Genomic DNA, 21,385 nt, shown 5'->3' on the forward strand with positions numbered 1-21,385 from the left:
GGTCGTCACATTGTGATCCCCGACGTCGTCAAATGTCGCCCGCCTGTCCTTCCCCCCGTTCTCGTCTGGTAATCTCATCTTATTATCCCATCGATGCTTGAGGCTGGCTACTGCCACTTCGCTCCACAACCGTCCCGCCACCCCTGCCGTGTGCGACCCCGGCCTCACTGTCTTTCGATATTGCTCGCACACCCACTCGTGCGCGCTCTTACACATGTGTCCGTACGTCCGTCGGTCCACTATCTCCCTCTTCTCTGCGTTCTCTGCCGCCTCCCTTCGCACCGTGTACATGCATGGCCGCGTCCGCACCGCGTCCCGCACCACTTTCGAGGCGTCCTCCGTGTCGTTATCCCCGAGGTGTGCTGTCGCCACCGCGTCGGCGTAAGCGTTGCAGGCTATTCCCACGTGTGCTGGCACCCACATGAAGACCACCGCCTCTAGCTTCGATCTATAGTAAGCGATCGCCTCCAGCAGTCCGCCTCTCTCCCAGTCCCTCAGGCCTTCTGGCATCCCTTTGCGGTGCGCATTCTCAATCTGCTGCAGCGCGGGTTTGCAGTCGCATAGCACTAAGCACCGCCGCGCTTGCGCGTCGCTCGCGCTCGCCATTTTGCGTAAGTATGCGAGTATCGCGTACATCTCCGCGTCTATCGGCTCCCACATGTTCGGCAGCTTTCCTCCCCACATTCCCGCCCCAAACGCTATCCGTATCTCCCCTTCTTCACAGGGTCCGATTCCGTTGGGATCCTTTACCTGTGCGTCTCCCGGGACGCTCTTTCCGAATCGTGTCGGTCCTTCGAACACGCCGTACGCCACCCTAGGGTTCGGCACGTACTTTCCATCCTCCGCCCTTTTGTCTTCATGGTCCTTTCCTCCGTCCGTCGCCGCAAAGTGTGTGAACTGGTGTGAGACGTGCAGCGCGAGGCATGTCTGCGCTACTTTCACGTTCAAGGCTCGTCCCTTCCCCGACCGCAGCGGCTCGCTGTCTTTTCCCATCTTAATTCGCTTCCCGTTGCCGTCCGTCAGCTCTCCCCCCGTCTCAAATTCGTCGTATCGGAGCAGGAAGCGCGTTAGTGGGTCCTCCTGTAGCTCCCCTACTCTGATCGCGCTCGCCCCGTGTCCGTGCCCCACGAACAGCTCGTAGTCTTCTTTCTTCCAGTTTATGTGTCTCTGGGGCGCCCCCTCTGGGAACAACGTCTCATCCGCCCCGAGGCTCCCCTCCTGTCGCTCCCTCTCCTGTCTCTCCATCATCTTTCTCACCGCGTCCTTCGTGATCTTATTTTGCTCGGGTATCAGTAGCTAAAAGTACACTGAACGCGGCAGCACCGTTTCTTCCGCTTTTCGACGTCCACGGCGGCGAGACTAAGAGCCTTCGGCGAACCGACCGGCGGCGACAGAGTCCTCTATTCGGACCGGCTAAGCTCGCAGTCGCCGTAATCACCGCACACCACGCTCGGTGGCGCATATATGCGCCTCCCGCTGAGCCGCCTCGGCGCCGTCCAGCGGGCGACAATCGTGAGCATGGCCGCCTCGGCGCTGCCAGTGCAGCGTCTACCTTACCGAGGCGTGCTCCTCGACTGGACGCAGGCCGGTGCGCCGCCTCCCTCCGAGTTTGAGGCGCGCATTGCGCCGAGCCTCGAGCGGTGGACGGCGGAGGGCGTCAAGTCGTGCATGTTCAAGCTACCAATCGAGAACGCCGGCCTTGCGAGCGTGGCGGCGCAGCACGGCTTCGTCTTCCACCACGTGCCCCTCGACGCGGACGGCCGCCACGTCGTGCTTAAACGCTGGCTGCAGCCGCGGCTCACCGACAAGGTTCCGCCCTTCGCGACGCACCAGGTCGGCATCGCGGGCCTCTGCATCAGCGACACGGGAAAGCTGCTCGTGGTGCGGGAGTGGCGGGACGACGCCGAGAGCGGCACGCGGAGCCCTTCGGCGCAGTGGAAGCTGCCCGGCGGCCTCCTCGACCCGGGCGAGTCCTTTGGCGACGCATCGGTGCGAGAGACGCTCGAGGAGACGGGCGTGCGGACCCGCTTCAGGTCGCTGCTCTGCTTCTGGCACCGGCACGGCCTGACTTGGGGCAAGAGTGACCTCTACTACGTGGCGCGGCTGGAGCCGGAGGGAGGCGGAGAGCCGGAGATTAACCTCGACCCGGAGGAGATCAGCGACTGCCGCTGGATGAGCGTGTCCGAGTTCCTCTCGACTCAGGACCACCCGCTCATCACAGCGGTGCTCAGGCGCTCGTACGGGATCGAGGCGACCGAGGAGGCTGCGGCGGCGGCGAGCTTGGCGGAGCAGCCAACGCCGCTGGTGGAGCTGCTCGAGGCGGGCGTGCAGTGGCCAGGGCGAGAGCCGTACCCGACCTACTTTGCGAGCTCCTGCGATGCGGCGGCGGCCGAGGGTGTTTCTCGGTAACACAAATCTCGACGAGTAGCAAATAGGAAAGATGGAAGAAAACTCAGGCCGACGGCCACACACGACACACAGCGGACTACGAACTAGGCAGAATACTGACAGGTGACAGAGGAGACGGACTTTCCCGGGGCGCGGGGGCGGGGCGCGGGGGCGAAGAAATAGGCGAAAGTGTGGAGAGTTAGGATGGGGTGGGGCACAAAATCTCTCGGCTCTCCTTCTTGTTTGGGTGGGGGGTTCCCTAAAGCGGAGAACAGGGAGGGATTTTAAAGAGAGACCGAAAAAGAAATCAGAACTCGCATCACCGGCTGCGCATCACACCGCCGCTGCCGACTCCACACTCCGCCGCCCGCGGCGCCCAAGAAGCGGCGAAAGACGAAGACGAAGGGGGCCAAGGCAACCACGCACGTTCGACGCTTACCACCTTGCCCGCGCAAATGCGCTCGCGGCTCCTCCCGCTGTTGCTCCTGCTCGCCGTGACTCGCGGCTCCTCGGCTCTCTCCGCTCTGCCGCCGCTCGAGCGTCGTCGCGCGGACCTCGCCTCCATCAGTCTCGAGTGGCTCGTGCAGCGGCCGGCGGGCAGCGAGCCGCCGAGCTCGCCTCCGGTGCTATTTGTGCATGGCAGCTTTCACGGCGCGTGGTGCTGGGAGCGCTGGATGGGCCGCTTCGCCGCCTCGCTCGGCTGCGAGTGCCACGCCGTCTCGCTGCGCGGCACCAGCGGCTCTCCCACCGGCAACTGCCGCCAGCGCTCCGTCAAGATTGAGGAGCACGTGTCTGACCTCGCCGCCTTTGTCGACGGCCCTCTCGCCGCGTCGTCGGCCGGCCCGCCCGTCCTGGTCGGCCACTCCTTTGGCGGCGCCTCGGTCCTCAAGTACCTCGAGGCTGGCCACGCCGCCTCGGCCGCCGTCCTGCTCTGCTCTGTCCCGCCGTCGGGCAACAGTGCGATGACGCTGCGCTTCGTCCGCCGCTCGCCGGCGGCCGCGTGGCTCCTCGTGCGCGGCTTCGCCTTCAAGGAGGCTGCGCGCTCCTCCTCGGTGGCGAGGCGGCTCTTCTTCGACGACGAGATGGGCGAGGAGGAGGTGGAGGCGCACGTGGCCCGCTTCGCCGCCGACTCGAGGTGCGGCATCAACCTCTCCGACTTCAACAAGGCGCTGCCGTCGCGCCAGGCGGACGCGGTCGGCCGGGCAACGTGGCTCGCCACGGCCCCGCCTGCGCTGGTGATCGGCGCCGAGGCGGACGGGGTGGTGGACGCGGAGGGCGTGGAGGAGACGGCGGCCTTCCTGGGCACGAGGGCGCGCGTGCTGCGAGGCGCGCCGCACGATATCATGCTGGCGGCCGGGTGGGAGGCGGCCGCCGACGAGGTGGTGCAGTGGGTGGACGGCCAAGAACTTGCCAGAAGCTCGCCGCATGCGGCAAGAGGATAGAGAGCTCTATGCGCTGACCGAAGTGCGAAGACCGATATGCAGGTTGGCGCACAAATAAATAAATAAAAACGGACACCTCTACTGTGAGATATGTATGGATCTCTTTGTGCAGGGTTCTTTGTGGGTGTGGTCGGCCACTAGCCGGGGTCGTCCTCCCGGTGGGGGACTAGCACTAGCCGTCTTCCACATGGTCCCTCGGGGGGTCCCTGCTGCTCCTAATCTCTTCGTACATCCTCCTGCTGATATCTCCGCAAAGTCCTGCTCCCTCCCTCGTCTCGCCCTGCGCGTCTGCTCCGCCTCACCGTCTTCTGCCCTGCGCCGTCTGGCGACGGGTCCTCCATAGTCGGTTGAGGTCGCCGCCCTCCTCGTGCCTCTTCCCAACGTTCCCTCGGCGGCCGATGCCGTCTGCTCCGGCTCCCCAGTCCCCGGGTCTGCCCTGCTCTCGTCTGCGCTAGTTTCTGCTTCGTCCTCACCGGCGTCTCTCCTCTTCCTCCTCCCCTTCTTGTATGCTCGCACGCTCCACGGAGCATGCTTTTTTATTACTGTATACTGAAGCTGAAATCGCATTCGCCAGCTTAGTCCATTGTGCATATTGAGTCGCGTATCGCTATCGCCTAAGGCCTATCGGAGGACGGAGGGCGAGGACCCCGAGCGGGCCGAGGACCGAGGAGCGAGGTCCCCGCGCCTCGCGTGTCGCGAGAGGACCCGCGTTTCGACCGAGTCCGAGAGGTCTCGACACTCGGGGCCGCCGCGGGGTGGTGTGCCCCCCTATTTGCCCCCTGATGCATGCACATGCACTGTATCCTAGTGGAGCAATAGGGAATAGGGGTCCCGTACCATGCGGAATCGACCCTATCAAGTGCTCAAGTGCTCAAGTGGGGCACTCTCTCTCTAAGGTACTCTCCACCACCCTCGCTCGCCCAGGGATCTACAATGCTGTCTTAAGGTCCGACCTGTGGGCTCTGCCTGCGCTCGGCACCGGGCACCGCCTCGGTATACAAAATGCGCCTGCGGGCGGACCCTTACAGATCACAGATCACAGATCACTAACATGATGGTTGTGGGATCCATTGTGCGGGGCAACGTCCGTCCGCCCTGTCTCCTGACGCATCAGCGCGTGAGGAATGCAGCACTTTGACGGGCGAATCCCCGAGAGCGCGAGCCCCCCCGGGCCAATATACCGACGCGCAGACCTAGCTCGGTACCCTTCTGCTATCCTGCACGGCGGCCGCGCCAAGGGGGCGCGTCGGCGCGGCGAGTCGGAAAATAACCGGGCGCCACCGACAGCCCGAAGATCAAGGTTCGCTGAGGTGGTGCTGACGAATGACACGACTCGCAGGGTGAGGGAGGGCGCAACATTGGCTCGCCAGGCGTCCCAGGCTCGACGAGTCGCGATGGCCTGCCAGGCTGCTACTGCAAGCGGCGCAGCACCCGAGGTGTCGCCGTTAGCGACAGCCCCAACTGGAGAGGAGCGAGTGTCGGGGGAAGAGGACGAATCGGCCGCGGAGACGGCTCGAATGGCCGCCGCGATCGATGCCGCCTTTCGAAAGGCGGTCGTTGATGGAGTGCCACGCCGCAGCGAGGCGGTGGAGGCGGCTGCGGCCAGGCTTTCCGCAACTCGGGCGACGGCGTCGCGCCGCTCGGAGGGGCTGTCGATGGCGAGCGACAGAGATTCGGATGTCTCCCTCGGCGCTTTCTCCGTGGCGCTCTCCGCCGTCGCCTACAGAGGCGTCTCCCGGATCTTGACGCAGGCGTGGGCGTCACCGATGCTTGCCTGCACGCTTGCTGCGTGTGGGATGGTGCTCACGCCATTCCTGTTTATCAGCCTCGTCATGACTGGTCTCGGCCTCCTCTGCTGCGCCCCCGTGGCCCTCCTCGCCCTGTGCGGCACTTTGCTTCCCTCCGCGCTGCGGCAGCTTACCTCGGGCGCCGTCGGCCTGACGCAGAGCGGCGTCGTCGCCCACGCGTTATCGAGCGCGAAAGCCTTTGCCGTCGAGCGGCCGGTGCAATCTGTTGCTCTTGTGGGCGGCGTTATGACCGCTTCGCCCCTCGTGCTCCTCCTCCTTGCGGTCGGCGCCTTTTGGTACATCGTCCTCTTCCCGTTGACGGTGCCCCTCACCCTCTACCTCGGCTACACTCGCCTGTTGCCGCCGCTGAGGGAGGTTCTCACTGACCCCGCCACCGGAAGACTCGAGTGGCAGTGGCCCAAGCACTGCGCGTATCGGCCCTACGCCGAGGTCCCCTCGGGCGACTCAGAGGACGAGTCGGACGACGCCTACATGCACCTTGACGGCCTGCGGCCCGTCCGCGCCGCGCCGAGGATCCGGAAGGAAGACCAATGACAGGGTTGCTTTCTGCAGCTCCCCAGCCGCAGACGTTTCAAGAGAGAGATTTTTAGCAATACCTTGTTTTGTGGCGTTTCGATGTTTGGGGTAGCGATGACGAGTCGGTGCGAGCTTTGAGTGTCGAGTGGCTACAGAGATGTATGTATGTATGTAGGAAGGTGAAGTCTGAAGAACATCGGACTGGACACCAACGCGGTATGGGTGGACGCGAAGAAAGAAAGAAAAAAAGCGGACAAGCCAAGGGAGGGATGGGAGGACGGCACGCCGCCACCACACAGGGATTTTAAGGAGAGGGGTGTGGTGCGCTAGCCGTCGCCCACCCTTGGGCGTCCGCCTCTTCCTATCTCTCTTCGCAGTCCTTCTCCGATTCTCGCTTCAACCTTCGTGCCACCTCGCGGTCGCCCCCTTCTCGTCGTGGTCTCCCTTGTCGCTTCTTCCTCTGTCGCGTCGCTCTCCTCTGCCTCGACAGACAGCGATTTCGGTGTTTTTCTTCAATCCACCTGCTGCTCGAGGAGCCACTCGGCCCAGCGGTACGCGGTACGGCCAGATCCCAATACCGCGCCCGCTGTGCCTACGCCGCTGATCGAGCTTTAGCCTGACCGTCACACTATGCTCCTCCTGCCGACGCTCGCGCATGTGACCCACGCCACTACTGGTCCCGCGTCGCGGGCGGCCGCATCTCGCGTGTCGCGAGCGCCGCTCATGGCTGAGCAGCTGCGTGCGCCGGACGGCTCCTTTGGCGCAGAGCTGGGCGTGGACGATGAGCTTTCGTACGGTGTGCGACTGCCCGACGAGGCCGACGACGAGGCGGACTGGCTCTTTTTCGACCGCGCGCGCATCTGGGTGCAGGCAGGCGACGGCGGCAACGGGTGCGTTGCTTTCCGGCGCGAGAAGGACAAGCCAAAGATGGGGCCGGCGGGCGGCAACGGCGGGCGCGGCGGCTCCATTCACCTCGTCTGCGACGAGGGACTCAACATGCTCAAGCAGGAGGTCCACTTCCGAGCAACGGGCGGCCAGAACGGCATGGGCAAGGCGCGGCACGGCGAGTCGGGCGGCGACGTCACGGCCAGCCGCTCTCTGTCAGAGTTCTCTCCCTTCGCACGCGAGGTGCGTGGCTCACTCTCGGTGAGTGGCGCTGGTAGGTGCGCGTGCCGCCCGGCACGGTCGTGCGGCAGGACGAGGACGACGCGCTGGTGGGCGAGGTGCTGCGGCACGGCGACAGCATGCGCGTCGCTCGCGGAGGGCGAGGAGGGCGCGGGAACGCAGCCTTCAAGACTGCCCGGGACACGACGCCTCGGCTCGCGGAGCAGGGCGAGCCGGGAGGGCAGCGCTGGCTCAAGCTCGAGCTCAAGCTGCTCGCGGACGTGCCTCGCGCGCGCTGGCCACGCCGCAGCCCGCCCGAGCCCCCTCGGCACGGGAGCTTGTTCGGATGGTAGGTTGGCTTGGTCGGCGTACCCAACGCGGGCAAGTCCTCTCTCCTCGCCGCCGCCACGAACGCCAAGCCGAAGATTGCGCCGTACGCCTTCACCACCGTCACCCCCAACTTGGGCGTCTGGCGCTCCGCGGCGGACACCGAGGCAGACGCCCGCTCGCTAGCGCCCCGGGGCTTGAGGCGGGGCAGGGCTGAGGCGGCGCGCCCCTCGCTGCAGGCGTCGCTCGTCCTCGCCGACATCCCCGGCTTGCTCGAGGGGGCGCACGAGGGCAAGGGTCTGGGGCGCGCCTTCCTGCGGCACATCGAGCGCTGCAGGCTGCTCCTGCACGTCGTCGACGGCACGCGCCCAGACCCGCTCGGCGACTTTGAGGTAAAGGTTTAGCCTACCTAACCCTAACCCTAACCCTAGCCCAGACCCGCTCGGCGACTTTGAGGCCGCGCACGCGTGCGCCGACGCGGCGGAGCCCGCACACGCCAACCGCCGCAGCGGACCCTTGTGCAGGCGGTCAACACCGAGCTGCGCCTCTTCTCGCCCCGCCTTGCGAACAAGCCCCAGGCGCGCAGAGCCGCCCTCGCACCGACAAAACGACCCGCCGACCCGCTTTGGCTCGCCTCGCCAGGTCATCGTGCTCAACAAGCTCGACGTGCCCGCCGTCGCGGAGGCGGCCCCGCAGCTGCTGGAGAGGCTCGCCGCCGCCGCCGGGCATAAGTGCGCGCTGCCTCCGCGCAGGCACAGCCGCAGCCTGAACGCGCTCAGACCCTTTGCACTCCCACCGCAGGCGCGTCCTCGCCGTGTCTGCGGCTTCGCGCGCAAACGCGCCAGCTCCAGCGGGATAGCCGCGCCCTCTCTTGCCCTGCTGAGCCGGCCCCGCTTCCCTCCCTAGGTGCCTGCGCTGATGGGCCGGCTCCGAAAGCTCGTCGCTTCGGCGCCCGCCGAGCCGCCCCCGTCGGTGCTCGAGCCGACCGTCGCGCTCGACGAGGTCGAGGAGGCGGCCGAGTGCAACGTCGTGCCGGTCCAGCCGCGCGTGTGGGCCGTCTCGGGCGCGCGCATCGAGAAGGCCGCGGCGATGACCAATTGGGACTACCACGAGGCGCAGGAGCGGTTCCAGCGCATCATGGGGGCGCTCGGTGTCTCCGCCGCCCTTAAGCGGGCGGGCGCCGAGAATGGCGACACCATCATGGTCGGAGCCGTCGACTTCAAGTACTACGAGGAGACGGCGATGGCAGTGCGGGCGCGGCTTGCCGGCTACGGCGACCGCGAGGAGGAGGAGGAGCTTGGGGAGGGGGAGGGCTACGAGGCGGCTCGCGAGCGTGCGCGACGGAGAGCGGCGGTGGATGCGGAGCTACTCGAGCTTCTTGAGAGCGATGGCGAGGTGGAGCAGTTCTGACTGACTACCAGACTAGGCACAGATCTGGGTGTGTCTCCATTATTCCGACTCTCTGTGTGTACGCGCGTACGCGGTGGAGGGGGTGTCGCGACTGCAGTCTGGAGTCTTCGTCCGCTGGCAGGCAGCAACATTGCGGTCACTCTCGGACTGTGTGTCAACTCGTCCAAAAAACGAGAAGTACAGTCCACTACTTTTTGGAGTTCTTTTCTACTTTGCTCCGGAAAGAGCGGCGGCCAGCGCCGCGCCGCGCACGCCCGGCGCGCCGCGGCTCCCGTCTCCCGAGCGATCGCCCCCGGCCCCGTGGCAAGAACCGCTCGCTCTACCCACGTCAACCCGGCAAGAGAGATCCTCCCCCGCGCGCGCCCCGCCGCCGCCGGCCTCGAGCGTGCAGGATCCGTGGTCCGTGTGGACCCCGCGTGTGCGCCCCGAGACGTCGCGCGGGGCGGCGCCTAGGCCCTAGCCCCAGGGCGGCGCGGCCCGAGTGCCGCGCGCGGATAAGCGGATAAGCGCGAGATCGTCCGGACGGATTGCGCACGAACGAAACGCGATTCGGCGAGGGGGAGGTATGAGGGGTGGGTGCAGGGTGGGGGCGAGATGCCGATGGTGACCTGGCCGTCCGTGGTGACGCTGACGGTTCCCTTCCGTGGGGGGCGCATGAGGCACTGTGGACTGAAGGAAAAGAAAGAAAACAGCGTACCCAAGGGAGGGATGGGAGGACGGCACGCCGCCACCACACACCGCATGCCGCACTGCGACATCATGCCGCGCTGCGACAAGATGCCGCAGCTGCACCGCTTCTCCTGGACAGCCATCGAGTATTCGATGGTCCACTCCGAGGGCACGGTCAGCACCGCGCCGGATCTCTTCTGAGAGCCGGCGCGGATCGCGGATGCGACTCAAGGCTCCGCCGGCGGATCTGTGGCCTGGCGCATGCCAGACTGCGGGTCCATAAGTACCCCGGCGCTCGCGCGCGCCACCGCCCCCGGCGCGGGGTGGGATATCAGTTCGTGAGTTCTGTGTCCCCGTCCCTGTGCTCCACCTTCTTCTCCCGTGTCGGTCCCTGAGAACCCCACTATACAGCGCCACCTCGTGAGCTGTCCTGTGAGCTGTGTGTTGTGCGTCCAGCAGTCCGGACCCAGTGCTACGGCCGGTGACAGCGTGCCTCGTGTCGGCTCCCGAGCCAATCGTGTGCAGCGTGTGTGTGCGTGTGGGCCCGTCCTCCATGCTAGGAGGTGTGTAAGACTGACTGACTGACTGTGAGGCAGTGCGGGGCGCCAGTGCGCGGCGCCCCCACGCCGTGAGCGGGCGGTCGTCGAGTGCCTCGTTGGAGTCGAGTGCCTCGTTGGAGTGGCGCCAGATGCTCTCTGTACTCTGGCTCTCCGCACTGGCTCCGCCGCTCACGCCGCCACGCGTCTCTGGACGAGGCGCTGGCTGGGTGGAGGTTGCGGTGCAGCTGGACGAAGTCTCTCTGACCGTCCTCGAGGGCGACATCAGCGTGCAGGACGAGCTGGTCGACTCGGCGCTCACCGTCGACGATTCAGCAGCGGATGAGGACCCTTACGGCGTCGTTCTGTGGCCAGCGGCGCAGGCGGTCGCTCGCGAGCTCGTCGCCCTGACTGATGGTTCCGGCGAGCCGCTGCTCCGCTCAGGCAGCGTTCTCCTCGAGCTCGGCGCCGGGACAGGCCTGTGCTCGATCGCCGCCGCGTCGGTCGGTGCGACGGCGCTCGCCACCGACTACCGCCCCGAGCCGCTGGAGCTGATCGAGCGCGCGACCGCGAGCAACTCCGAGCGGCTCGGGAAGGCGCTCGCCGTGACGACCTCAATCTTTGACATCTGCGACGAGGCGGCGACGCTGCCACCCGCCGACGTTGTCGCAGCGGCGGACGTGCTCTACTTCGCCTCGACGGGCCGCGCCCTCGCCCGGCGGTGCGTGCAGGCGCTGCGCTCGGGCACGCGGCTCGTCGTGATTGGGGACTGCGACCGGCCGGGCCGGGGCGCCTTTCTGGAGGAGCTGGTCGCGGAGGGCGTCTCGCCGTCTGCGGCGCGGTTTCAGGACGTGAGCGGCTGGACGGCGGGGACGGCGCGCAACGACCTCGTCGCTCCGGACGACTCGGCGCCGCGGGCTGTCAGCGTGGGCGTGCTCAAGCTGCACGCGGCGGACCTGGAAGGGAGCGGCGCCGGGATTGAGGAGGGCGGGGTGGGGCGGGACCCGCTGCAAGAGGCGTCGCGGCTGCGAGGCGGGCGCGCCGGTGAGGGCGTGTCGCCTCGCATCCGCGCCTTCCTGCATGCCGTCTGCGAGCCGGCGCCAAACAGCACCTCCGTTGAGCTCTGCCTGCACACCGCCCTCCTGCTGGCCGCCTCGAGCAGCGCGGTCAAGTCGGTGCTCGACGACCAGTGGGCCGTCATCCGCCACCGGCAAAAAGGCTAAGGGGCTGCGAGGCGCGATCCTCCGGAGGAGGCGAGCCGCGCAGGTCGGCCAGCTGCTCGGCGCGGCAGCCTACACGCCGCGCATCGTCTTCCTCGCCGGCCTGATGCTGCGCTCCGTCCAGCAGGCCACCGAGCTCCGGCGCGTCTTTGAGCCGTCTCTCGGCTACGCGGCTGGCGCTTTGCTCGCCGCTCGCTTCGCGCGGAGAGAGTGGCTCTCGTGCATGCTCCTGGGCTGGGGAGCCGGCGGCGGCTATTGGGCGGCGTTCCGAGTCGCCCCGCCAGGCGCAGGCCCAGCAGCAACTCCCTGAAGCCGCGTGCATGTCCGCAAACAGAGTGCGACCGGGAGAGTTCTCGCGGCATCGGGCCAACACCCCGCGGCAGCGGTAGCCAGTACGCGTTCAAGTCTCAATAAACTAAAAAACTCAAAGCGGGGTAATCTCGGTAAAGCGCGCGCGGTCAGGCGGAGGCGCGCGTCGGGGAGCGCGAGTGGCGAGACACTGGGCCCTCGCGACGGCTCGTGGCAGCCCCTCGGCGCAGCTCGCTTGGCAATCACAGTGTACATTTTTTTTCACGTTACATGGCCAAGCTTGTGCGCGACGACAGCCATGAAGGCGTGCACACAGGCCGAGTCGGCGGGAGGCGCGCCGAAGGATAAGCCCTCCTCGAGCATCTCCTCTGCCGCCGCCGCCGCGTGAGCCTCCGAAAGGCTGCGCACGACCCACGCAAGGGCCGGCGGCACCTCCTCGAGGAGAGGCGTCGGGACGAATGCCGCGGGCGCGAGCGGGGAGAGGACGTGCACCTCGCTGGGCGGGCCGGCGTCGCTGCCGTCGCCGTCAAGAAGCGTCCAGCCGAGCAGCGGGTCGAACTTGTGTGCCGCCGCAGCTGCCGACGCATTCGCACACGTGCGCACCGCGAGCGGCTTGAGCCACGTCGTGCCGCGCCTCGAACCGCTGGTCACGTTTGAGACGATCTCCGCAACGAGCTGATGAAAGGAGCCGTTCGCGGCGAGCGTCACCATCGCGAGCGCACGCATGGGAGCGTCCGCCTCGCCCACGGGCTGGAAGAGCGGGACCGAGGATGGGCGAAACAGTGACGCGGCCGCGCTGGCCTCGGCGGCGATGTCGCGATTCGCGCCGGGCAAGCAAAAGCGAGGGTCCACATCGTCGGCGGCAGCGCATCTGAGGCGCGCGCGGGGCGTCGAGACTGCCTGACCGACGCCGACGTTCGGCGGCGGCGGGACGAGCAGCGTCGGGGCAAACAGCAGCGCGATCGTGCGCATGCAGCCAGATGTGTGGGCTATACCGCGGTCGAGCGGTGGACGTTGAGACAGGGTGCGATACGCCGGCGGTGGACGTTGAGACGGGCCGCGCCGATGGACTTGCTTGTTGGAAGTCGAGAAAATGGGCTGCGCACCGTCCCAAGACAAAGGGGCAAGGAGTTGGGAGCCCACCGTGCACCGCGCTGCGAGCCTGTCGTGTCCCTTGTCAGGAGCAGGAGAGCCCCACCTGTCCCCCTGATCGTCCTTCCAAAATCCTGCTCGTGCAGGTGGGGACCCTGTCCTCCTCCCCCATCCCTCGTTTGGGGTGTCTGTTTTCTTTCTTTACAAAGGGGCAATTTTTTGAACGGGCGGCAGCTGTCGGCGCTGGCCGCCCGCGCGCGCGCCGGACCGGCTCCGGCACGTCCGGCGCTGGGCGGCGCGCGTTCACACTGCGCGTCGCGCAAAAGGCGAGCGCTCGCCGCCGCTACGGCGGCGGCGGCGGCCGACGGCCGACGGCCGACGGCCGACGGCCGACGGCATACGGCCTACGGCTCGGCTGGGCGCGCACGCGCACGCGCCAACCGCGATTCGAACCGGGGCCAAAAGGCGCCTGGAGCGAACCGCGGTCCGGTCGCGCCACCGCGGCTGCGGGGTTGATAGAGCAGGCCGGCTGCGGCTCCTGATGTACCTCCACTTGGGTGATGTTATGAACAAAACATCATGGGGGATGATCTACTTCACTAGGATCTTTGAGGGGTCCTTTCACTCGACGCCGAGCGAGCAGATGGTCAACGCATTCCTAGGACTAGCGCACATGAGTACGGCAAACTGGGTGGGCTCAACACCCCAATCTAGCCATACAGTCTAGCTACGCCGCCTGCTCCAGGCCCTCCTCAAACTCGGCAACTGCCGCATTTGTTGCTGCTCCGCCTGACGATGCTTCCGCAGTGCGCTGTTCAGCTGCGACTTGCCGCAGTTCATGTTCAACCCATGGACCGGCATGACGAATCGTCATGCCGGTCCACTCTGAACTTGCCGCGCGTGAGGTAGCAAATGGCCTTGTCGGCAGCAGCCAGCTTATTGCGCCGCTTCTTTGCAATGAGCTGCTCGGATCGCAGAAGCTCATGCCGAGCACTGCCTCGATCTTGAAGATGAACGTTGGGACGCCGCGTCGAGCACTGCCTCGATCTTGAAGATGAACGTTGGGACGCCGCGTCGTCCGCACCGCAAGCCGTGCCTGGCGCAGCCGCACCGCAAGCCGTGCCTGGCGCAGCGCCGCGGCTGATACGTACGTACTTTTAGCTTACTGGGAGAAAAGAGAGAGGGGGTTGTGTTCTCTAGGCCCCTAAGGGCCCTACGCGCGGCGTGAGAGCTCGGAAGCGAGCTTTGCACGGCGATCGAGGATGGCACGGTTCACCCCCTTCACCGAAGCGATGGAGATGCGTTCCGCGTGGTGTGACACAAATGAGAGGCGGGAGTGGGGAGGGTACGCGGTGCGGTCAACGCCCGAGCGTTGAGCCTTGCGCGCAAGGCGGTTGATCTTTGCAACTGCTGGCGGCGAGAAGCCGCCGCCGCATGTCTCGTGGAGAAGCAGGTTGAACTTGTTTCGTTTGGTGAAGATCCCATCATGGTAGTGGCCACGCTGTGACTTGACGTAGCCTTGGCCGGTGGTGTGGTCGAACGCCCGTTGCCAACGCGCTCGCGACAGCCGACGCCAACCCCGACACGCGCTTGGCGGCCGGCAGCGACGAGGATGAGGTCAACGGCCGCGCAGCGCTCTTCAAACGGATCAGACAGTCCGCCCACCAGGCGGGTCTGGAGAAGATCACGTGTAAGGACGGTGACCGAGCGGGCGAGCAGAGGTCGAAGGCCCTATTCAACATGTTGACGCAGGTGCTCAAGGGCGCCGCTGACATGCAGCAGGGCACGGGCGGCAACCTCGAAAGGCCGCCAACACCTTCAGCCACAGCCTTCGGCGAACGCTCGGCGACGGGCATCTTCGGCCAAAAGGTCAGGCGGATGCTGGGGAGGAAGAAGCCCGCGCGAGGCCTCTCGCTGGACACGGACGTGCACGCAGACAGGTTCTGTGTGGTCGAAGGGCCACCAGGGTGGGGTTGGCGGCCGCCGCTTCGGTCGCTGGCACGGGATCGCCGTCGAAGGGGTACCAGTGGTCAAGTGCAATCGGGAAGCCGGCAGGGAGCGGCACGTGTAGGTTGATGTGTTGAAGCGCTGCTGGGACGCCCCCATTGGTTTCATCGTACTTTTTGTGGATCGCTCCGCTGCCGCCGATTGCCCCATGTGCAGCGCAGAGTTCCCAGCAGCTGAAGATGCCGCGTCCGAGTCGAGGGAGATAAAGAGCATAGACGGGCGGCTCCTTCTTCTTCTTCCCTTTGCCGGCGGCCCAGACCCCGTGCAGTAACGTGGCGAGGGTGATGGCTGGTCTGGAGCTGAAGGCGGCGACGCAGAGTTGAGCAGTGTACGGGTTGACGATGATGTGAGATGTCGTAAAGAATGTCGTAAGAGTTCCAGTTGGTGGCGGTGGTGAGTGTTGGCTGCGCGGTCACACGGTTGCTGCGCAGCACACGTTTGATTGTTTTGGTCGGAGAGTGTTTGATTGTTCTGGGGGGCTATACCAGTAACGATCGCAAGCACTGAACTGCCGGTGCCTGTTGTGGACCCCCGCAGTCTGCAGATCCAAAATATTTTCAATATTTTTCAAATACAAGCGCAAAATTCACGCAGCGACGACACAACAGTCACAAGCTCACTTACACACGCGCGTTGAGGCGGAAATTCGCTTGAAGAGTTGAACGACATGGGGCGCTGAGAGAAGGCGGTTCGGACCGACGCAATGGCACACATAGACGCGCCCACGAGCGCGCGCACCAGGCGCGCGCACCAGCACGCGCCTCACAGTTCATCCCCTGAGCTGATCGCCGCCGAGGAGCCGTGCCGGGACTGGCTGCTCCCGCTCGACGTGAAGCGCTCCAGCTCGGTTGCGGCCGCGGCGTTCTGCGTCAGCGGCATGAAGCCGCGCAACCTGCCTGCGTGCGGCAGCCAGAGGTCCGCCGCGGCCATGAGGAAGAGCTGCAGGCAGATGAGCAGCGCCATCAGCGTGCCCGCCCACGGAAGGCCCATGTGCGACGCCAGCGCGGTGCCCGCGAGCGGGCCCACCATCTGCCCGAGCGAGAAGGCCTACTCCGCGCACCCTCGACACCTCGAGACAGGGCTGCTCGGTGCGCTCGCCTCCTCTCGCCGAGGCGTGGGCTGCCGAGGCCATGAGGGACGAGAGCGCGTTGATGCACGACGAGGCGGCGGTGCCGCAGGAGTGCATCATGTCGTCCATCACGGGCGTCATGCTCATGCTCTCGCCTGGGCGCGGCGGCGGCGGGGTGGGAGGGGCGGCCCGGCGGCGGGCGGCTCGTCTGTGCGCGCAGCCCGTCTCGCCTACCCCGAAGAGCACCAGCCCGCCGACAACCTGAAGCCACGACGCGCTGCCGCCGTGCAGCCAGCCGAGCAGGGGCGACGGCCCGATCAGCAGGAAGCCGATCGCCTGGGCGAGCAGCCCGGCGTAGATCATCGGGCGCGGCCCGATGCGGCTGCGGTCGGAGAGGAGCCCGATCGCGGGGCAGGAGATGGTGTAGCAGACGGAGGAGACGGAGAAGAGGAGGCCGATCGAGTCGGGCGACGTGGCGATGCCGAGCGCCTAGGGTTAGGGTTGGGGTTGGGGTCAGGGTTGGGGTTGGGGTCAGGGGTAGGTCGGGCGACGTGGCGATGCCGAGCGCCTTTGCGTGGTCGCCGAGCGTCGGCTCGAGAAAGGCGTAGTCCGAGTTTGCGAGCACGGACGCCACGGCGATGAGCAGGATCTGCGGGTTGCGCAGCAAGTCGCCGAGCGGCACGTCGCGCTCGCCATCCTCGTGCTTCTCGAGCGCCTGCCGGGACGCGACGCGGACGTGTCGCGTGGGCGTGTCGCGGACGTGTCGCGTGGGCGTATCGCGTGGACGTGTCGCGCGGGCGTGTCGCGTGGGCGTGTCGCGCGTGGGCGTGCCGCCGCCCCCCCCTCGCTGCTCGCGCGCCTCCTGCCGGCAGAGCTCGGGCGGCACCCGCTGGTGGATGAGCGCAGCGGCGGGCAGGAGGAGGACGCCGAGGAGGAGGAAGGGCGTGCGGAAGCCGCCGATCGAAAAGAGCCAGCCCCCGAGCGGCGGCCCGACCATGTACCCGAGCCCGGTCGACATCTCCGTGATGCCGAGCAGGAAGGAGACCCGCTCCGGGTCGACGTCGGCGATCAGCGCGTACGCCGCCGTCTCCTGTGGGCGAAGCGAGGCGACGGGTCACGCGAGGTCCGTAGGGGCGGCGAGGTAGCGCCGCACTCCCGCGCTCTCCTCGAGCGCGGAGCCGAAGCCCTGCACGAGGCGCATGAGCAGGCACCAGCCGGTGAAGGGCCAGCCGGCCGGCAGCGCGTCGGCGACCGCGAAGCTGATTGTCGAGAGCGAGACGATGACGACGCCCGCGATGTAGACGTACGACTTGCCGTGCCGCGACATGAGGCGCGCCGCCAGCGGCGAGGCGACGAAGATGACGCAGGCGAAGGAGGCGAAGATGAGGCCGACCATCTCGTCCGTCGCCCCCTTCGCCTTCGCCTCCTGCGGGAAGAAGGCGGCGAGGATCGAGAAGACCGAGTGGCAGCCGAGGTTGGTCAGGTTGATGGTGAGCAGCAGCAGCATCTTGTTGGAGCGGAGCAGCGCGTGGGTGTTCCCTTCGGACGAGTAGATCCACGAGATGCGGAGCGAGCGGCGGGAGGCGCAGTGCATCAGCGCGAAGCCGCCCAGCACCGCGAAGGCGGCGGTGAGCAGCAGGTCGCGCAGCAGGCCCGGCCGGTTGGTCAGGGCAATCGAGCCCTCCGAGCCAAGCTGCTGCCCCGCCGGCCGATCCCACGCCACCGGAGCGACGGCGAGCGCGAGGCCCGCCGGGGTGCGCGCGAAGCGGCCGGTGCGCACCCGCCAGCGCGCCTCGCGGTGGTGGTGGTGCGGCGCCGCTGTCGCGTTTGCGCGCTCGTGCGGCCGCCGCGGCGTGGCCTGCAGCGATCGCGACCCGTTGCGCTCGGCAGAGCGACGGCCACGGCGGCGGGACCCGTCGTTGAGCGCCAGCAGCCGGCCGTGAGCGTCGTCCGAGGAGAGGTTGCACGGCAGCGGCTCCGTCGCGTTGTTGCTGCCGTGGCCGACAAAGGCGACGCTGCAGAGAAGCAGCGCGGCGGGAAGCATGCGGGCGGACCGCTTGCGGGCTCTATGGGCAGGCGAACGTGAGCAGCGCGCGACAAGTGGGCCGGCCCGGCAGTACAACAAAAAGAATTTTGCAAGGATTTTTTGAGAAAAAAGAATTTCAGCACTCAAGGTTCTTTCCGTTACGGAAAACCATGCACAAAAACGCGAGGTGGATGCTAGCATGAGCCCGATGCGTCGCAGTGCTCTTGCGTTACGGCGGTAGTGATCTAATCACCCGAATGCCACGTTCGGATCGCTCCTCATCGCAAACCCCGTCAGCAGTCCTCCTCCGGGAATGTACGTAAGAGCTACATACACTGAGAGAGAGAGGCGCTGATTGGTAGGGCCCCCAAGGGCCTAGAAATCGCGCCTCCCTCTCCCTTGTCTCCCAGTAAGCTAAAAAATTCGGGTCACTCCTCATCGCAAACCCTGTCAGCAGTCCTCCTCCGGGAATGTACGTAAGAGCCACATACATTGAGATGGCCACTACCATGATGGGATCTTCACCAAACGCAACAAGTTCAACCTGCTTCTCCACGAGACATTCGGCGGCGGCTTCTCGCCGCCAGCAGTTGCAAAGATCAACCGCCTTGCGCGCAAGGCTCAACGCTCGGGCGTTGACCGCACCGCGTACCCTCCCCACTCCCGCCTCTCATTTGTGTCACACCACGCGGAACGCATCTCCATCGCTTCGGTGAAGGGGGTGAACCGTGCCATCCTCGATCGCCGTGCAAAGCTCGCTTCCGAGCTCTCACGCCGCGCGTAGGGCCCTTAGGGGCCTAGAGAACACAACCCCCCTCTCTCTTTTCTCCCAGTAAGCTAAAAGTACGTACATTGAAAAAACGTACGTACACTGAAAAGCTACCTCTTTGGAAAACCATGCACAAAAAGCTACCTCTTTGCGCCGCTCGCTCGCGGCGGCGGGAGACATGGCCGCCGACGCGGCTTGCACTCGCTCGGCGGGCCTCCGTCTCACAGCCGCCCGGGCGTGCCACGGTCGGCCTGGCGCTGCGCTGCTCGCACGCTGCACTGCACAAAGCTGCGACAACAAGGGGAGGCTCCTGAGCTTGAGCGCTGAGCAGTGCGCAGCTGCGGGCGCTCGTGGGCGGCTGTGCAGTGGTGAGAGTGCCTGTTTGGAGGCGAGCTGGTGCTGCGCCAGGGTGCGAAGCATGCCCTCTTGCTCTGTGCTGAGGCATGCTGGCTGGCGCCCAACACAATGCCCTGGATGCATTGCTCCACGCCGTGCTGGCTGGTGCAGTGCTGGGACCACGACGGCTCGGGGTACATCTCCTCGGAGGAGTTTGTGGCGCCCGGGACGGGCCTGCTCGACTATGCTCGCAAGTACTTGCTGCGAGAGACGCCCGCCCCCGCCGTCGCGGTCGCGATGATCTACTAGTGTCGCGCGCTAGGATCGCGGAGGACCGTACCCCCGTTGATCTCGTGCTAGATCTCGTGTCTTGGAGAAGCTCGATGGCACATTCACCTACCTACCTATCTATCTATCTGGCACATGTTGCAGAGGCCTCGACAGAGGCCGCTCTAGAGGAGGCCGCTGGCCGGAGCGAGCGCAAGGGATGGCGCAGGAGCAAAAGTCCGGGCGGCGGGTCTAGACGACACGCACCGTGAGGACGGGTAGGCGCGGCATCCGTGACGGATGCGGGCTGTTGTCTCGCGCGAGACGTCGCTGGGCGAGCCGCTCGGCTCCCCACGCGCCGCCGAGCAAGGCCAAGGGCCAAGGCCAAGGGTGGCGGGCTCTCGCCGAGCATCGCGAGCGTCGCCGTTCTCCTCTTTGCTGCGCGCCGACGAGAGGGTCCTTTCCAGCCTGTATCAATCTGACCCGTCTCCGATGGTATTTTGCCAACATTCCCTAGGTAGGTAGGTAGGTAGAAAGGTGAAGAACAGCCAGGCTCGGACTGGACACCAAGGCGGTATGGGTGGACGCAAGACAGATGATGACGACACGCACGGGCGACACACATTCCTACAGGGGTCGTAAAAGAAAAACAACGGCCGAAAATCGCGCCCGAGGTCCACGACCACCCACGAGCGCCCTCGTCTCCTCGCCCTGTGCTCATGTCTCGCCCCGAGCGGACGGCCGCGGCGCAGGCCTTCTACGACCCTGCCGAGGCGGCAAAGTACAGCGCGAGCGCGCGGATGGGAAGGACGCAGCGGCACCTCGCCGAGCGCGCGCTGCACCTCCTCGACATCCGCCAGCCGGGCGCGCTGCTGCTCGACCTCGGCTGCGGCACCGGCTACTCTGGCGCGCCGCTCGAGCGCGCCGGGCACGCGTGGGTCGGGCTCGACCTCTCCGAGTCCATGCTGCGCGCCGCGCGGGCGCCCGGCAAGAGGCGCGACGTGCTCTGCGCGGACCTAGGAGCTCCGCTCTGGCTGAGGCGGCGCGTGTTCGACGGCGCCGTCTCCATCTCCGCGGTGCAGTGGCTGTGCCACGCGACGGCGAACGGGCACGACCCGGCGAAGCGCGTGCGCACCTTCTTCCGCGGGCTCAAGGCGGTCCTCGTCCCGGGCGCGCGCGCGGTGCTGCAGCTCTACCCCGAGCAGCCGGAGCACATGGGTGAGCGGGAGGGGCGAGCGAGGGGCGAGCGAGGGGCGAGCGAGAGGGGAGCGCATCGCGGCCCTCCCGGGGCAGCCCGAGAGACGGCGGCCCGGGCGTGGGAGGACCGGCCTGAGCCTCCGCCCCTGCCCCTCCGCCGCCGCGCAGGGATGCTTCGAGACGCGGCCGTCGCCGCCGGCTTCAGCGGCGCGGTGCTGTCTCGCGAGGTGCCACACTGGAGGCACGGTCGGACCTTGCTCGCCTCTCGGCCTAGGCACGCTCGTCGTCGACTACCCGCGCTCCGAGCGGTCAAAGAAGCTCTTCCTTGTGCTGACGTCGCCGAACCAGGCGGCGGCGGCGGCGGGCGGGAGGAGGCGCGCAGTGGAGTCGGTCGGCGGCGGAGGCGGCGCGAAGGGGGGCGGGGGAGCGGGCAAGCGCCGGAAAGGGGCGGCTGCACCCGGGGGCGGAGGCGGCGCAAAGCGGCAGCGAGCGGCGGCGGACGGCGGTGGCGGCGCGAAGCGGAAAGGAGGGAGGTGAGAGTGGCGAGCGAGTCGGAGAAAAATCGCAAATCCGAATGCTTCTGGGTGCTGCGTGCTCGATTGCTTGTTTCTTCTTCTCGATCTCTTTCGGGCGCGGTTTACCTCTTCTTCGCCCCGTACGGCTTTACGCTCTGGGGGCCCCACCTCGGCACCTTGGCGCGTCATCGCGGTTGGGCCAGGTACCAATTTTGTCGAACTCATTTCAAAATCTGCAGGCGCGGAGCGCCTGCGAAAATTTTGAAGAAATTTGCTGTGTGGAGTTGGGGGGTGGCGGGTGGGTTAGGTTAGGGTTATTAGGGTTTAGAGGGTTAGGGTTAGGGTTAGGGTTAGGGTTAGGGTTAGGGTCAGGGTCCG

General features: G+C 66.5%; 8 protein-coding genes across 8 annotated transcripts; 6 read left to right on the forward strand and 2 right to left on the reverse strand.

Moving 5' to 3' along the window:
* Positions 1-1,554: 1,554 nt before the first annotated feature.
* On the forward strand, positions 1,555-2,193 carry EMIHUDRAFT_57336 (hypothetical protein; the record flags this gene model as incomplete). Its single annotated transcript, XM_005762087.1, has 1 exon — positions 1,555-2,193. A coding segment is annotated over one exon (639 nt), but the record flags the coding sequence as incomplete, so codon positions are not given.
* A 650-nt stretch (positions 2,194-2,843) lies between these two features.
* Positions 2,844-3,830, forward strand: EMIHUDRAFT_77057 (hypothetical protein; the record flags this gene model as incomplete). Its single annotated transcript, XM_005762088.1, has 1 exon — positions 2,844-3,830. The coding sequence occupies one exon, from the start codon at positions 2,844-2,846 to the stop codon at positions 3,828-3,830; it is 987 nt and encodes a 328-aa protein (XP_005762145.1).
* Positions 3,831-5,662: 1,832 nt separating this feature from the next.
* On the forward strand, positions 5,663-6,172 carry EMIHUDRAFT_120708 (hypothetical protein; the record flags this gene model as incomplete). Its single annotated transcript, XM_005762089.1, has 1 exon — positions 5,663-6,172. The coding sequence occupies one exon, from the start codon at positions 5,663-5,665 to the stop codon at positions 6,170-6,172; it is 510 nt and encodes a 169-aa protein (XP_005762146.1).
* An 822-nt stretch (positions 6,173-6,994) lies between these two features.
* Positions 6,995-7,977, forward strand: EMIHUDRAFT_43493 (hypothetical protein; the record flags this gene model as incomplete). The annotated part of the gene is made up of 4 exons (XM_005762090.1): positions 6,995-7,234; positions 7,318-7,539; positions 7,612-7,725; positions 7,804-7,977. Coding segments are annotated over 4 exons (750 nt in total), but the record flags the coding sequence as incomplete, so codon positions are not given.
* Positions 7,978-8,503: 526 nt separating this feature from the next.
* Positions 8,504-8,995, forward strand: EMIHUDRAFT_248677 (hypothetical protein; the record flags this gene model as incomplete). The annotated part of the gene is made up of 1 exon (XM_005762091.1): positions 8,504-8,995. The coding sequence occupies one exon, from the start codon at positions 8,504-8,506 to the stop codon at positions 8,993-8,995; it is 492 nt and encodes a 163-aa protein (XP_005762148.1).
* Positions 8,996-11,990: 2,995 nt separating this feature from the next.
* Positions 11,991-12,701, reverse strand: EMIHUDRAFT_120711 (hypothetical protein; the record flags this gene model as incomplete). Its single annotated transcript, XM_005762092.1, has 1 exon — positions 11,991-12,701. One exon carries the CDS (start codon positions 12,699-12,701, stop codon positions 11,991-11,993), a length of 711 nt encoding a protein of 236 aa, XP_005762149.1.
* Positions 12,702-15,590: 2,889 nt separating this feature from the next.
* EMIHUDRAFT_120712 (hypothetical protein) lies at positions 15,591-17,941 on the reverse strand (the record flags this gene model as incomplete). The annotated part of the gene is made up of 4 exons (XM_005762093.1): positions 15,591-15,857; positions 15,889-16,386; positions 16,784-16,987; positions 17,051-17,941. 4 exons carry the CDS (start codon positions 17,939-17,941, stop codon positions 15,591-15,593), a joined length of 1,860 nt encoding a protein of 619 aa, XP_005762150.1.
* Positions 17,942-20,014: 2,073 nt separating this feature from the next.
* Positions 20,015-21,319, forward strand: MET21 (methyltransferase; the record flags this gene model as incomplete). Its single annotated transcript, XM_005762094.1, has 4 exons — positions 20,015-20,513; positions 20,727-20,882; positions 20,979-21,025; positions 21,247-21,319. Coding segments are annotated over 4 exons (775 nt in total), but the record flags the coding sequence as incomplete, so codon positions are not given.
* Positions 21,320-21,385: the final 66 nt, after the last annotated feature.

The sequence above is a fragment of the Emiliania huxleyi genome (genome assembly GCF_000372725.1).
Source record: "Emiliania huxleyi CCMP1516 unplaced genomic scaffold EMIHUscaffold_693, whole genome shotgun sequence".
In the NCBI taxonomy this organism is placed as follows: Eukaryota; Haptophyta; order Isochrysidales; family Noelaerhabdaceae; genus Emiliania; species Emiliania huxleyi.